We start from the raw sequence: 16,481 nt of genomic DNA on the forward strand, positions 1-16,481 counted from the left end.
AGCTAGAAACTAAGTAGATAGTTATTAAGCTAGTTAGCTAGACACTAAGTAAGATAGTTATTAAGCTAGTTAGTTAGAAACTAAGTAGACAGTTATTAAGCTAGTTAGCTAGAAACTAAGTAAGATAGTTATTAAGCTAGTTAGCTAGAAACTAAGTAGATAGTTATTAAGCTAGTTAGCTAGAAACTAAGTAGATAGTTATTAAGCTAGTTAGCTAGAAACTAAGTAGATAGTTATTAAGCTAGTTAGTTAGAAACTAAGTAGACAGTTATTAAGCTAGTTAGCTAGAAACCAAGTAAGATAGTTATTAAGCTAGTTAGTTAGAAACTAAGTAGATAGTTATTAAGCTAGTTAGCTAGAAACTAAGTAGATAGTTATTAAGCTAGTTAGCTAGAAACTAAGTAGATAGTTATTAAGCTAGTTGGCTAGAAACTAAGTAGACAGTTATTAAGCTAGTTAGTTAGAAACTAAGTAAGATAGTTATTAAGGTAGTTAGCTAGAAACTAAGTAAGATAGTTATTAAGCTAGTTAGCTAGAAACTAAGTAAGATAGTTATTAAGCTAGTTAGCTAGAAACGAAGTAGGATAGTTATTAAGCTAGTTAGCTAGAAACTAAGTAAGATAGTTATTAAGCTAGTTAGCTAGAAACTAAGTAAGATAGTTATTAAGCTAGTTAGCTAGAAACTAAGTAAGATAGTTATCAAGCTAGTTAGCTAGAAACTAAGTAAGATAGTTATTAAGCTAGTTAGCTAGAAACTAAGTAAGATAGTTATTAAGCTAGTTAGCTAGAAACTAAGTAGGATAGTTATTAAGCTAGTTAGCTAGAAACTAAGTAAGATAGTTATTAAGCTAGTTAGCTAGAAACTAAGTAAGATAGTTATTAAGCTAGTTAGCTAGAAACTAAGTAAGATAGTTATTAAGCTAGTTAGCTAGAAACTAAGTAAGATAGTTATTAAGCTAGTTAGCTAGAAACTAAGTAAGATTGTGTGCATCTGGACCCGGTGACGACATTACCTATTGACGCAGCAACCACTGTAAGTTATATTCTTGTTTAATTAGACTTCTCGGTTTCATTTATTCGACTCTGTATAATTGTTATTGTACCTTAAACGGCTAAATCGCTTTTGAGAGATTTTAAATCTCAGATCTGCTCAGGCGAAACCTGCTTCACAGGTCTCAGCACTCAAGCCTGCATTATTAATATAGGCAGGGCCAGTCTATTGATTGCGTGAAGTAGAACCGCGTGACTCAGTAATCTTTTAGCTCAAAAAGCATTTAAATACCGCATTTAAAAACTGATGAACTCAGTGTGCATCTGGACCCGGTGACGACATTACCTATTGACGCAGCAACCACTGTAAGTTATATTCTTGTTTAATTAGACTTCTCGGTTTCATTTATTCGACTCTGTATAATTGTTATTGTACCTTAAACGGCTAAATCGCTTTTGAGAGATTTTAAATCTCAGATCTGCTCAGGCGAAACCTGCTTCACAGGTCTCAGCACTCAAGCCTGCATTATAAATATAGGCAGGGCCAGTCTATTGTCGCCCATCAGCTGTAGATAGTTAACTACAGTAATTAGAGGGGCGTGCCCCTACAGCTGTGAGAACTGAGCAATCAGGCGTCCATTTTTAGGTATCACTTTCCTGGACCGTCAGCTTCAGCGTCAGACAGCCGAAGACTGACAAAGACATTGGAGTCCTACAGGAGTCAAAGACTGACAAAGACATTGGAGTCCTACAGGAGTCAAAGACTGACAAAGACATTGGAGTCCTACAGGAGTCACGAGGGAGGCAAAGAGGAGACAAATCCTACTTTGATTGAGCTAAGTATCGCTGGTGTTTTTATTTTCTATTTTGTTTCATTTTATTTTGTTGTTTAGCCCCTCATGCTATAATCATGTGTATTTTCTCCATTCCTGTTCATGTGTCTTCTCGCAATTATCACTGGCCCCGTGTATCTCCTAATCGATATAACCGGCCTGCTCTCGTCTATCCCACATGCTCCACTGAGATCCAACATCTAGTTTCAGGTGGCCTGTGGAACTGCCAGTCAGCTGTTCCTAAGGCTGACTTCATCTCTGGCTACGCCTCCCTGCAGTCTCTGGATTTCCTTGCTCTCACTGAGACCTGGATTACTCCATCCAACACATCCACCTCAGCAGCTCTCTCCACAGCATATTCCTTCTCCCATACACCCAGACCCACTGGCAGAGGAGGTGGCACTGGTCTCCTGCTCTCTCCCAAATGGAGCTTTTCCCTCTTCAAGCTACCTAACTTCACTCCTTCCACCTTTGAGTTCCATGCCGTCACAGTAACCCATCCTATACAGTTAACCATTGTTGTTCTCTACCGTCCACCAGGCGCCTTGGGGGACTTCTTGGAGGAATTAGATCATCTCCTCTCACACATCCCTGAAACTGGCCCTCCCGCTGTACTTCTCGGAGACTTCAACCTCCAGACGGGGAAGATAGACAAACTAACATCTCTGTTAACCACCTTTGCTTTCTCACTGTCTCCGTACCCACCGACTCATAAAGCTGGCAATGTCCTTGATCTCATATTCTCAAGGAACTGCGCTACTTCTAACCTCTCTGTAAACCCGCTCCACACATCCAATCACTTCATTTTATTCTCTCTATCCCTTTCCAAACATAACAAACTAATCTCTTCTCATCCTACACTTGTCCGCCGTAACCTTCGCTCCCTCTCCCCCTCTACCTTTGCCTCGTCGGTGCTCTCAGCCCTCCCTTCCTCTGATTCGTTCCAACTCCTGCTTCCAAACTCTGCTGCAGAAACTCTCCTCTCTACTCTCTCATCCACTCTGGACTCGCTCTGTCCTCTCACATCTCGGCAGGCTCGTCAGTCCCCTCCTGCTCCCTGGCTAAATGATGCACTGCGTGCTAATAGAACCGTCCTTAGGGCAGCAGAGCGGAAATGGTGGAAATCCAAACACCGTGACGACCTCCTAACCTATCAGGCTCTCCTCTCCTCTTTCTCTGCTTCGATCTCTCAGGCAAAAAGCACTTTCTTTCAAGATAAGATCCAATCTTCCTATTCCAATCCTAAAAAACTATTTTCCATCTTCTCCACCCTCCTGGACCCTCCAAAAGCTCCTCCCCCCTCCTCACTTCTTTCAAGCGACTTTGTTACCCACTTTGAAAAAAAGGTTGATGATATTCGCTCTTCTTTTTCTGACTCACCTTTACTCACCGCTGGGTCACAAGACCCTCCTTCCACCAACACACTTACCTCCTTTTCCCCTCTCTCTCCAAGTGAGGTTCTTACCCTCATTACCTCTGCCCGCCCTACCACCTGTCCTCTGGACCCTATCCCTTCAAACCTCCTTCAGACTATCGCTCCTGATATTCTACCGTTTCTCACCCATTTCATCAACACTTCTCTAACTTCTGGTCACTTTCCAAACAGTCTCAAGGAGGCAAGAGTAAACCCTCTCCTAAAGAAACCCACTCTCAACCCGTCTGATGTTATAAACTACAGGCCTGTCTCTCTCCTCCCGTTCCTGTCTAAATCACTTGAACGCGCTGTCTTTAAACAACTCTCCTGTTATCTCAATCAGAACAACCTTCTGGATCCGCACCAGTCTGGTTTCAAGGCAGGTCACTCCACAGAAACTGCTCTCATTGCTGTCACGGAGGAACTGCACACTGCCAAAACTGCATCCCTCTCCTCTGTCATCATCCTATTGGACCTGTCTGCTGCATTCGACACGGTGAATCATCAGATCCTCCTTCGCACTCTCCAAAAACTTGGAGTTTCAGGCTCTGCTCTTTCCCTCCTCACCTCATACCTGAAAGACCGTACCTACAGGGTCACTCGGAGAGGGTCTGAGTCCGACCCTTGTCAATTAACTACGGGGGTCGCTCAGGGCTCTGTTCTTGGTCCCCTCCTCTTCTCCCTGTACACAAACTCGCTCGGATCAGTCATTAGCCCGCATGGTTTTTCTTACCACTGCTATGCTGACGACACCCAATTAATTCTGTCCTTTCCCCGCTCAGAGACCCAGGTCGTTGCACGCATCTCTGCTTGTCTAGCTGACATCTCTCAGTGGATGTCTGCTCACCACCTCAAGCTCAACCTTGACAAGACTGAGCTGCTCTTCCTCCCGGGAAAAGATTGTCCCACTCTTGACCTAACAATCAACATCGGCACCTCAGTTGTTTCCCCGACTCAGACTGCAAGGAATCTGGGTGTGACCCTAGATAACAACCTGTCCTTCACTGCAAACATCGCTGCTACAACCCGCTGCTGCAGATACACGCTTTACAACATCAGGAAGATACGTCCCCAGCTGACTCAGAAAGCGACTCAGGTTCTGGTCCAGGCTCTCGTCATCTCACGCCTAGACTACTGCAACTCCCTCCTGGCTGGTCTACCTGCATGTGCCATCCGACCTCTGCAGCTCATCCAGAATGCAGCGGCTCGTCTGGTCTTCAACCTTCCTAAATTCTCCCACACCACTCCGCTCCTCCGCTCCCTTCACTGGCTTCCGGTAACTGCTAGAATCCACTTCAAGACACTGGTACTTGCTTACCGTGCTGCGAATGGATCTGGCCCTTCCTACATCCAGGACATGGTTAAACCGTACACCCCAGCGCGTGCACTACGCTCTGCATCAGCCAAACGACTCGTTGCGCCCTCGCTGCGAGGGGGACCCAAGTTCCCATCGGCGAAAACACGTGGGTTTGCTGTCCTGGCTCCAAGATGGTGGAATGAGCTCCCCATTGACATCAGGACGGCAGATAGCTTGCACATCTTCCGGCGCAAACTGAAAACTCATCTCTTTCGACTCCACTTCGAGCGTTAGAACTATTAACGAAGCACTTTTATACTAATAAAGGACTGGCTTACCTAAAGCCAGTTGAGTAGCACTTGAAATGTTTGGCTCTATGAAACCTGATGTACTTATATGATTCTGTTTTCTTCAAGGTTGTGTCTTCCTGGTCGAATGTACTTATTGTACGTCGCTTTGGATAAAAGCGTCAGCTAAATGCAATGTAATGTAATGTAATGTTATTAAGCTAGTTAGCTAGAAACTAAGTAAGATAGTTATTAAGCTAGTTAGCTAGAAACTAAGTAGATAGTTATTAAGCTAGTTAGCTAGAAACTAAGTAAGATAGTTATTAAGCTAGTTAGCTAGAAACTAAGTAAGATAGTTATTAAGCTAGTTAGCTAGAAACTAAGTAAGATAGTTATTAAGCTAGTTAGCTAGAAACTAAGTAGATAGTTATGAAGCTAGTTAGCTAGAAACTAAGTAAGATAGTTATTAAGCTAGTTAGCTAGAAACTAAGTAAGATAGTTATTAAGCTAGTTAGCTAGAAACTAAGTAAGATAGTTATTAAGCTAGTTAGCTAGAAACTAAGTAGATAGTTATTAGCTAGTTAGCTAGAAACTAGTAGATAGTTATTAAGCTAGTTAGCTAGAAACTAAGTAAGATAGTTATTAAGCTAGTTAGCTAGAAACTAAGTAGATAGTTATTAAGCTAGTTAGCTAGAAACTAAGTAGATAGTTATTAAGCTAGTTAGCTAGAAACTAAGTAAGATAGTTATTAAGCTAGTTAGCTAGAAACTAAGTAAGATAGTTATTAAGCTAGTTAGCTAGAAACTAAGTAAGATAGTTATTAAGCTAGTTAGCTAGAAACTAAGTAAGATAGTTATTAAGCTAGTTAGCTAGAAACTAAGTAGATAGTTATTAAGCTAGTTAGCTAGAAACTAAGTAGATAGTTATTAAGCTAGTTAGCTAGAAACTAAGTAAGATAGTTATTAAGCTAGTTAGCTAGAAACTAAGTAAGATAGTTATGAAGCTAGTTAGCTAGAAACTAAGTAAGATAGTTATGAAGCTAGTTAGCTAGAAACTAAGTAAGATAGTTATTAAGCTAGTTAGCTAGAAACTAAGTAAGATAGTTATTAAGCTAGTTAGCTAGAAACTAAGTAAGATAGTTATTAAGCTAGTTAGCTAGAAACTAAGTAAGATAGTTATTAAGCTAGTTAGCTAAGAAACTAAGTAAGATAGTTATTAAGCTAGTTAGCTAGAAACTAAGTAAGATAGTTTATGAAGCTAGTTAGCTAGAAACTAAGTAAGATAGTTATTAAGCTAGTTAGCTAGAAACTAAGTAAGATAGTTATTAAGCTAGTTAGCTAGAAACTAAGTAGATAGTTATTAAGCTAGTTAGCTAGAAACTAAGTAGATAGTTATTAAGCTAGTTAGCTAGAAACTAAGTAAGATAGTTATTAAGCTAGTTAGCTAGAAACTAAGTAAGATAGTTATTAAGCTAGTTAGCTAGAAACTAAGTAGATAGTTATTTAAGCTAGTTAGCTAGAAACTAAGTAGATAGTTATTAAGCTAGTTAGCTAGAAACTAAGTAAGATAGTTATTAAGAGCTAGTTAGCTAGAAACTAAGTAAGATAGTTATTAAGCTAGTTAGCTAGAAACTAAGTAAGATAGTTATTAAGCTAGTTAGCTAGAAACTAAGTAAGATAGTTATTAAGCTAGTTAGCTAGAAACTAAGTAAGATAGTTATTAAGCTAGTTAGCTAGAAACTAAGTAAGATAGTTATTAAGCTAGTTAGCTAGAAACTAAGTAAGATAGTTATTAAGCTAGTTAGCTAGAAACTAAGTAAGACAGTTATTAAGCTAGTTAGCTAGAAACTAAGTAGATAGTTATTAAGCTAGTTAGCTAGAAACGAAGTAGATGGCTATTAAGCTAGTTAGCTAGAAGCTAAGTAAGATAGTTATTAAGCTAGTTAGCTAGAAACTAAGTAGATAGTTATTAAGCTAGTTAGCTAGAAACTAAGTAGATAGTTATTAAGCTAGTTAGCTAGAAAATAAGTAGATAGTTATTAAGCTAGTTAGCTAGAAACTAAGTAGATAGTTATTAAGCTAGTTAGCTAGAAACTAAGTAGATAGTTATTAAGCTAGTTAGCTAGAAACTAAGTAGATAGTTATTAAGCTAGTTAGCTAGAAAATAAGTAAGATAGTTATTAAGCTAGTTAGCTAGAAACTAAGTAGATAGTTATTAAGCTAGTTAGCTAGAAACTAAGTAAAATATTATTTTAATATTTATAACATAACATAGGATTTCATAAAGTATTTTTAAAATAGTTCATACATTATTCAAATATAGGAATAGTAGATAGGATTACTTAAAATATAGTACCTTATATTTCATCTTTTTTCCCTTTAGACCCTTGCGGTTTATTCTTAAAAACCCTTACCCTTACCCACCCCCCATTTCCCCTCTGCTGGTCTATGGCCTTGTAGAGGGTAACGGTCCCCTCTGCTGGTCACTCTTGACCTAACAATCAACATCGGCACCTCAGTTGTTTCCCCGACTCAGACTGCAAGGAATCTGGGTGTGACCCTAGATAACAACCTGTCCTTCACTGCAAACATCGCTGCTACAACCCGTTGCTGCAGATACACGCTTTATAACATCAGGAAGATACGTCCCCATCTGACTCAGAAAGCGACTCAGGTTCTGGTCCAGGCTCTCGTCATCTCACGCCTAGACTACTGCAACTCCCTCCTGGCTGGTCTACCTGCATGTGCCATCCGACCTCTGCAGCTCATCCAGAATGCAGCGGCTCGTCTGGTCTTCAACCTTCCTAAATTCTCCCACACCACTCCGCTCCTCCGCTCCCTTCACTGGCTTCCGGTAACTGCTAGAATCCACTTCAAGACACTGGTACTTGCTTACCGTGCTGCGAATGGATCTGGCCCTTCCTACATCCAGGACATGGTTAAACCGTACACCCCAGCGCGTGCACTACGCTCTGCATCAGCCAAACGACTCGTTGCGCCCTCGCTGCGAGGGGGACCCAAGTTCCCATCGGCGAAAACACGTGGGTTTGCTGTCCTGGCTCCAAGATGGTGGAATGAGCTCCCCATTGACATCAGGACGGCAGATAGCTTGCACATCTTCTGGCGCAAACTGAAAACTCATCTCTTTCGACTCCACTTCGAGCGTTAGAACTATTAACGAAGCACTTTTATACTAATAAAGGACTGGCTTACCTAAAGCCAGTTGAGTAGCACTTGAAATGTTTGGCTCTATGAAACCTGATGTACTTATATGATTCTGTTTTCTTCAAGGTTGTGTCTTCCTGGTCGAATGTACTTATTGTAAGTCGCTTTGGATAAAAGCGTCAGCTAAATGCAATGTAATGGTCTATGGCCTTGTAGAGGGTAACGGTCCCCTGTGCTGGTCTATGGCCTTGTAGAGGGTAACGGTTCCCTCTGCTGGTCTATGGCCTTGTAGAGGGTAACGGTCCCCTCTGCTGGTCTATGGCCTTGTAGAGGGTAACGGCCCCCTCTGCTGGTCTATGGCCTTGTAGAGGGTAACGGGGTACGTCTATGGCCTTGTAGAGGGTAACGGTTCCCTCTGCTGGTCTATGGCCTTGTAGAGAGTCGCTTAGATAAGCGGGGGAGTGCATCTGACGAAGAGATAGGTTGTTGTGCTCCCTCTCTCTGTTTCTTATCTATATCTAATAGAACTGCTCGGGTCTTGATAGATTGAGTGGGGAAGATCATGAGATCTTTCTAGAGGGTTATCAAGAATAACTTGTATCCAATGACCTTTCCCCTCTCTGTCTGTGTCTGTGTATTCTCTTATTCCGATTAACCCAGCCAAATCTTTGTTCTTGTTTTGTATCTATGTCTACGCCGGGATCCGGAGTCGAGGCTGATCCTCTTGCTGTGGTCCTGTGTCTTGGATCCTCTATCTTGAGTTCTGGATTAAGTCGTGGACTTCGGGTCGTGGCTGAACCTGTCTCTGCGGTCCTGCCTTGGGTCTCGTCATGCTGCTTCCCTGATGGCTTCCACAGGATTGTAGCTGACATCCTCGTGGATTCATCTTCTTATTACAGACACATGCATTTCCTAACATTCGGTCTATATGCTGTAAAATGTATTATCTCTTGGATTTACACACGGCATCTATTGCACGTCTGTCCGTCCTGGGAGAGGGATCCCTCCTCTGTTGCTCTCCCTGAGGTTTCTCCCATGTTCCCCTTAAACTGTGGGTTTTCTCTGGAAGTGTTTCCTTGTACGATGTGAGGGTCTAAGGACAGAGGGTCTAAGGACAGAGGGTCTAAGGACAGAGGGTCTAAGGACAGAGGGTCTGAGGACAGAGGGTCTAAGGACAGAGGGTCTAAGGACAGAGGGTCTAAGGACAGAGGGTCTAATGATAGAGGGTCTAAGGACAGAGGGTCTAAGGACAGAGGGTCTAAGGACAGAGGTCTAAGGATAGAGGGTCTAAGGACAGAGAGCCTAACGATAGAGGGTATAGACAGAGGGTCTAAGGACAGAGGGTCTGAGGACAGAGGGTCTGAGGACAGAGGGTCTAAGGAGAGAGGGTCTAAGTATAGAGGGTCTAAGTATAGAGGGTCTAAGGACAGAGGGTCTGAGGACAGAGGGTCTAATGATAGAGGGTCTAAGGATAGAGGGTCTAAGGACAGAGGGTCTAAGGACAGAGGGTCTAAGGACAGAGGGTCTAAGGGACAGAGGGTCTAAGGACAGAGGGTCTGAGGACAGAGGGTCTGAGGACAGAGGGTATAATGATAGAGGGTCTAAGGACAGAGGGTCTAAGGACAGAGGGTCTAAGGATAGAGGGTCTAATGATAGAGGGTCTAAGGACAGAGGGTCTAAGGACAGAGGGTCTAAGGACAGAGGGTTTAAGGACAGAGGGTCTGAAGAAAGAGGGTCTAAGGACAGAGGGTCTAATGACAGAGGGTCTAAGGACAGAGGGTCTAAGGACAGAGGGTCTAAGGATAGAGGGTCTGAGGACAGAGGGTCTGAGGACAGAGGGTCTAATGATAGAGGGTCTAAGGACGATAGAGGGTCTAAGGACAGAGGGTCTAAGGGCAGAGGGTCTAAGGACAGAGGGTCTAAGGACAGAGGGTCTAAGCGAAAACACGTGGGTTTGCTGTCCTGGCTCCAAGATGGTGGAATGAGCTCCCCATTGACATCAGGACGGCAGATAGCTTGCACATCTTCCGGCGCAAACTGAAAACTCATCTCTTTCGACTCCACTTCGAGCATTAGAACGATTAACGAAGCACTTTTATACTAATAAAGGACTGGCTTACCTAAAGCCAGTTGAGTAGCACTTGAAATGTTTGGCTCTATGAAACCTGATGTACTTTATGATTCTGTTTTCTTCAAGGTTGGGTCTTCCTGGTCGAATGTACTTATTGTAAGTCGCTTTGGATAAAAGCGTCAGCTAAATGCAATGTAATGTAATGTAATGTTATTAAGCTAGTTAGCTAGAAACTAAGTAAGATAGTTATTAAGCTAGTTAGCTAGAAACTAAGTAAGATAGTTATTAAGCTAGTTAGCTAGAAACTAAGTAAGATAGTTATTAAGCTAGTTAGCTAGAAACTAAGTAGATAGTTATGAAGCTAGTTAGCTAGAAACTAAGTAAGATAGTTATTAAGCTAGTTAGCTAGAAACTAAGTAAGATAGTTATTAAGCTAGTTAGCTAGAAACTAAGTAAGATAGTTATGAAGCTAGTTAGCTAGAAACTAAGTAGATAGTTATTAAGCTAGTTAGCTAGAAACTAAGTAAGATAGTTATTAAGCTAGTTAGCTAGAAACTAAGTAGATAGTTATTAAGCTAGTTAGCTACAAACTAAGTAGATAGTTATTAAGCTAGTTAGCTAGAAACTAAGTAAGATAGTTATTAAGCTAGTTAGCTAGAAACTAAGTAGATAGTTATTAAGCTAGTTAGCTAGAAACGTATTCAGTGAATTACTAAGAACTTGAGCAACTTGTTCGTAAGCAAGTTTGCTAGGTAGTTGGTTAGTTAGTATATTAGCTAGTTAAGAAGTAAGCAAATAAGATAGTTAGTTCAGTTAGTACACTAGTTAGCTAGTAGGCTTGTTAGTTAATTAGTTAGTTAGCTAGTTAGTAAGCTAGTTAGTAGCCTACCCCAATTAGCGAGTTAGATAGCTAGCTTGTCAGTAAACAGGCTTCCTATTTAGTTTTCTTAACTATGTTTTAAAAACAAAGATAACAAGAAATACAGTTTATCATTTTTGGTTTAATAATTTTTGTTTTATTTGTTTTATTTAAATCATATTTTATATTTTGGAGACACTTGATGAGATTAGTTTTAATAATGATAAATAATACATTAATAAAATCAGCATGTTGGAAATGTACCGTGCGCTTAAACGAGGAAACCAGGACACTTTGTAAAAGATGACATTTGGTCAAGAACTGGTTGAAACAGGCTTTCTGCAGATTATCAGAAAGTGAATACAATCTGCTTAATGAGCCAACATGCTCTCCATCACTGAAGCAGAGTATTTACAACACACAGATATTAAAATGATAATCAGTGCAGATAAAGGAGCTTTGGCAGCAAAGTGAGCGTCTGCTGGAGGATATGAATAATCTGCCGTATCACGACTCAAATCATTCGTGCTTTCAGGTAAAGCCGAGCTTCCTACGGGCGGAAAAACACAGGAGTGAGATCCAATCTGTGCCGTCTCTGTCTCAGAGGGGGACATGTGATCATTTACATTTCTCTGCATCGCTCAGAAAACACTGACATAAAAATCCTTTTCTGCGTGTTTTCAGAGATGAAGTGTGAATGAGTGTGTGAGCGCCGAGCGGTGTGAGCGGTGTGAGCGCCGAGCGGTGTGAGCACCGAGCGGTGTGAGCGCCGAGCGGTGTGAGCGGTGTGAGCGGTGTGAGCGCCGAGCGGTGTGAGCACCGAGCGGTGTGAGCACCGAGCGGTGTGAGCGGTGTGAGCGCCGAGCGGTGTGAGCGCCGAGCGGTGTGAGCGCCGAGCGGTGTGAGCGCCGAGCGGTGTGAGCGCCGAGCGGTGTGAGCGCCGAGCGGTGTGAGCGGTGTGAGCGGTGTGAGCGGTGTGAGCACCGAGCGGTGTGAGCGCCGAGCGGTGTGAGCGCCGAGCGGTGTGAGCGGTGTGAGCGGTTTGAGCGGTGTGCACAGCAGACAGTTCGCTGCGTGGGAGAGAGTGAAGAAATCTGAACAGTCGAAACATTTGAGAGAAGAAAATACTAAATAATCAAAAGTTTAAATATTTAGATAAAAGTAGAAGTACTCAGATCTGGTACTTGAGTAAATGTAGAAGTACTCAGATATTGTTCTTGAGTAAATGTAGAAGTACTCAGATATTGTTCTTGAGTAAATGTAGAAGTACTCAGATCTTGTACTTGAGTAAAAGTAGAAGTACTCAGGTCTTGTACTTGAGTAACAGTAGAAAGTACTCAGATCTTGTACTTGAGTAAATGTAGAAGTACTCAGATCTTGTACTTGAGTAAAAGTAGAAGTACTCAGATCTGGTACTTAAGTAAAAGTAGAAGTACTCAGATCTTGTACTTGAGTAAAAGTAGAAGTACTCAGATCTTGTACTTGAGTAAAAGTAGAAGTACTCAGATCTTGTACTTGAGTAAAAGTAGAAGTACTCAGATCCTGTACTTGAGTAAAAGTAGAAGTACTCAGATCTTGTACTTGAGTAAAAGTAGAAGTAATCAGATCTGGTAGGCCTACTTGAGTAAAAGTAGAAGTACTCAGATCTTGTACTTGAGTAAAAGTAGAAGTACTCAGATCTTGTACTTGAGTAAAAGTAGAAGTACTCAGATCTTGTACTTGAGTAAAAGTAGAAGTACCAGAGTGTAGGAATACTCTGTTACAGTAAAAGTCCTGCATTCAAAATGTTCCTCAAGTAAAAGTATAAAAGTATTATCATCAAAATATAGTGAAAGTAGCGACAGTAACAGTAGTCGTTGTGCAGATTGGTTAAAATGTAACTTGAGTAAATCTACTTAGTAACTTCCCACGTCTGAAGGTGAATTGAATGATAATGTGAGGCTTCTCACCATCTGGCCCCCGGTGTGCCTCTGGAACATGGCAGAGTCCAGAGACATGCCCCTCCGGCTCCAGTACTTGCTGCAGAACATCATCATGGCCGGCTGCATGCGGGGCATCGGCTCCGGCTTCATCACATGGGAGGAGGCCATGGGGAACCAGTGGGTGTACGAGTACCAGGGCTCCAGTCTGAGAACCAGTGGGTGCAGGAGTACCAGGGCTCAGTCTGAGAATGATGCCTCCCTTTATATACTCGCACAGAGGAGAGAGAGGCTCCTCCCACTTCTGCACCCCATCCACCAGCACACACTTTATCTGTTGAAGCACAAACAGAGGGGCAGTCACGCTCCCTGGATGTGTGTTTGGTACATTTTTGATCTTTAAGATTTTTATGCTTCATTTTTGATCTTTTCCATTTTTATGCTTCTTTTTTTTTCATTGCTATTTTTTGTTTCTTTGTATTATAATTGTTTAGCCTTTATATACTCCCACAGGAGGGGGAGAGAGAGGCTCCTCCCTCTTCTGCACCCCGTCGATGAGCACACACTATCTGTTGATTCAAATTCAAAGATTCAAAGGTTTCATCATCACATGCTCAGCAGCTACAGTGTAGAAATGGATTCTTCTTCCTGAGCTCCTCCAACAATGCAACATGCTATTTCTATCCTATTTTATTTGTATTTACTTGCACCATTTTAACTGTGTTATCTTGTTGTATTGTGTTGCTCTGTTGGAGGAGCCTGTGACCTCAGATTTGCATTGATATATCTACACTGTAGCTCTCTATGTACACATGACAATAAAAGCCTTGAACCTTGGACCTATGATACAATACAAAAATAAAAAATAGTGCAAAAAGTTTAGAATTTTAGAAGTTCCGTCCCCCAGGTCTCGAGACGCTACCCGCCGAATTTGGAGTCGATCAGATAAAATCCCTAGGAAGAGTTCGTTAAAGTACGGAGGGCGATGAATCGCGTTTTACCAATACCAAATTCAAAATGGCCGGCTTCCTGTATGTTTTTTGTACACCTCCAAGATGCTTTTGGGTTCGTCTCCGCACCCTTGATATACGTAGCGATGTTCGTTCTCTTACGTGAAAGTGGGGAGAGTTTACGTGGGCGAGGCTTGCACATTTTTTCACGCAAAGTTCCGGAACCAATTACACATTATCGCAATTTCCACCAGTCCTGACGCGCATGAAACATTTGCTGAGTTTTCACATATGTTGCGGGGGTCAAAGGTGAGTTCAAAGAGAGGGCAAATACAAATCTGCCACGTCACTGAAGTCGCGAGCGCTACTTACTTTTGTTTGTTTTAATTACTACTTTCCTTCTTTTTTTTTTAAACAATATCTTTATCGAGTTTTTAATTTTTTTACAAGCACAAACAATGACATCCATAAATACAGATATTAACAATGAGTGAATGAGACATGTACAAATGAGTTGGCATCCATGCATATTATACAACATTTGACTGACTAATACCAACCGAGTACAAGGTGACAAGACCAGAGGAAACCTTTGCTGCTTTAACCCTTTGATACAACACATGGGTCGAAAGCATAGACTGTATATAAAGGTCGAAAGTGACCCGAGTGAGATTTAATTGTAAATATCTTTGCAGCAAATTACTTTGATAATTTAGAATTCCAGGTATTCATCAATTAACTTCTTTTTGATCATCACACATTCTTACTTTCATTTTTCCTTTCTTCATCTTTGAATGAAAATCATTTTTGTATCACGACCCTCCTAACGGCCCCTCCACACGGCGGCGTGCGTTGACGCTTGCCGGCGGGCGTGTCTGAAACTCGACCAACAACCAATCACATGAATCTCCCGCCCCGGACACACAAGCAGCGGTTTGATTGGCTAGAGCTTGTACTGGCATATGATTCGATTGGCTGACGCTTCTGCCGAGGCGTCAAAAGTTGAACATTGCTCAACCTTTGCAGCGAGCCACGCCAGCAAAGCTCCACGTCGCTTCCCACAATGCAGTTCGGCTAAAAGTGACGTCACCCCATTCAAAGTGAATGGGCAGAAGCGTTGGAAGCTTCAACGCACGCCGCCGTGTGGACGGGCCGTAAGGGTCAACAATGACCCGTATAGAGAGCCGCAGTGACGCATCCTAAAACCCGGAAGTAAACTCCTTCCGGTTCCTTCGCCAAAAAGCAATGAGATTTCTCCATGGATTTTAGAAAATAGCTCGAAATAAGGTCAGTGTTTGAGACACATTTAAGAGACAGATCACGTTTTGTTCAGCCGGATAATCTCCACGTGTCTACTTTGATAATGTTCTAATCATAAATCTAATGGCCAGAAGCTAAATGCTAACATGATGCTACAAAGGTGCTACAGCCGAGTCCAGCAGCACGACTTCAACGTCACGCCAACTTCAGATCCAGATTCAAACGCACAGATTCTAGATGGAACGAGTTGAAGCGTTTGTTTGAACACTCTGCAGGAGGCAGGGACTTGCTTTCAAGCAGAACAGAAACTAACTTAGAGGAGTGTTCACGTGTTCGGCGTAATGACGTACAACGGCCTCCACGACTTCTGTAGTCCTATTCAGCCACTTGGTAACAACCATCGTTTTCAGACACGTCCACTCTTCAGAAATCACCAGTGGGGTCTCTGCTGATGATTTAATGTTCTAGAACAAAACGTGATCCGTCTCTTCAATGTGTCTCAACCACAGACCTTAGTTCAGCTATTACCCTAACCCCTATGGAGAGATCCCATTGGCTCTGAGACCAGGGGAACAGGAAGTGGTGAAATGCTAACTCACTTCCTGGTTTTAGGACTCATTCCTGCACCGCTCTATTTCTGTGGCCAACAGTTCTCTACATAAGGTATTAGCTGAGAAAAGTGTCATGGAACCTGGAATTATTTAAAGACCGAGGAGACAGAAAATGCAATATTCTGTCAGGTCACAGTTCAACTATACTTAGTTTAATACTAAGCTACTTTTGGCTCTTTACTTGTAAACAATGTACCTTTTCCCTCTTCCGGACGACTCAAGGGATTCTGATGGTTGATTAGCATTAAGACTGGAAATGAGACAGACTGATATTAAAGAGTTATTCCCTCTAGATTGTTCTGTAGGTTTTAGTGCATGTAAATGGTCTGCAGAGGCTAAAATCCCTGTGTTCCCTCCCACACACAACAGGAGGAGAGGACTCTTTAAAGTAGAGACACTACATACTGATATACACCTGAACATCAGCAGGAGAGGACTCTTTAAAGTAGAGACACTACATACTGATACACCTGAACATCAGGGAGAGGACTCTTTAAAGTAGAGACTACATACTGATATACACCTGAACATCAGCAGGAGAGGACTCTTAAAGTAGAGACACTACATACTGATATACACCTGAACATCAGCAGGAGAGGACTCTTTAAAGTAGAGACACTACATACTGATATACACCTGAACATCAGCAGGAGAGGACTCTTTAAAGTAGAGACACTACATACTGATATACACCTGAACATCAGCAGGAGAGGACTCTTTAAAGTAGAGACACTACATACTGATATACACCTGAACATCAGCAGGAGAGGACTCTTTAAAGTAGAGACACTACATATGATATACACCTGAACATCAGCAGGAGAGG

General features: G+C 42.0%; 1 protein-coding gene across 1 annotated transcript in view; it reads right to left on the bottom strand.

Annotated features, from left to right (window-relative positions):
• The window catches only part of tph2 (tryptophan hydroxylase 2 (tryptophan 5-monooxygenase)), a 33,207-nt gene extending 17,322 nt beyond the window's left edge, over positions 1–15,885 (bottom strand). The window contains exons 1-2 of the mRNA XM_034235555.1: positions 15,852–15,885; positions 12,865–13,168 (exon numbers count right to left, since the gene is read on the bottom strand). Of these exons, the coding sequence (XP_034091446.1) occupies positions 12,865–13,005 (141 nt within the window). The 5' untranslated portion in view covers positions 13,006–13,168; positions 15,852–15,885. The remainder of the gene's footprint in view (positions 1–12,864; positions 13,169–15,851) is intronic.
• Between the last annotated feature and the right edge of the window lie 596 nt (positions 15,886–16,481).

The sequence above is a fragment of the Gymnodraco acuticeps genome, unplaced genomic scaffold, assembly GCF_902827175.1.
Source record: "Gymnodraco acuticeps unplaced genomic scaffold, fGymAcu1.1, whole genome shotgun sequence".
NCBI lineage: Eukaryota > Metazoa > Chordata > Actinopteri > Perciformes > Bathydraconidae > Gymnodraco > Gymnodraco acuticeps.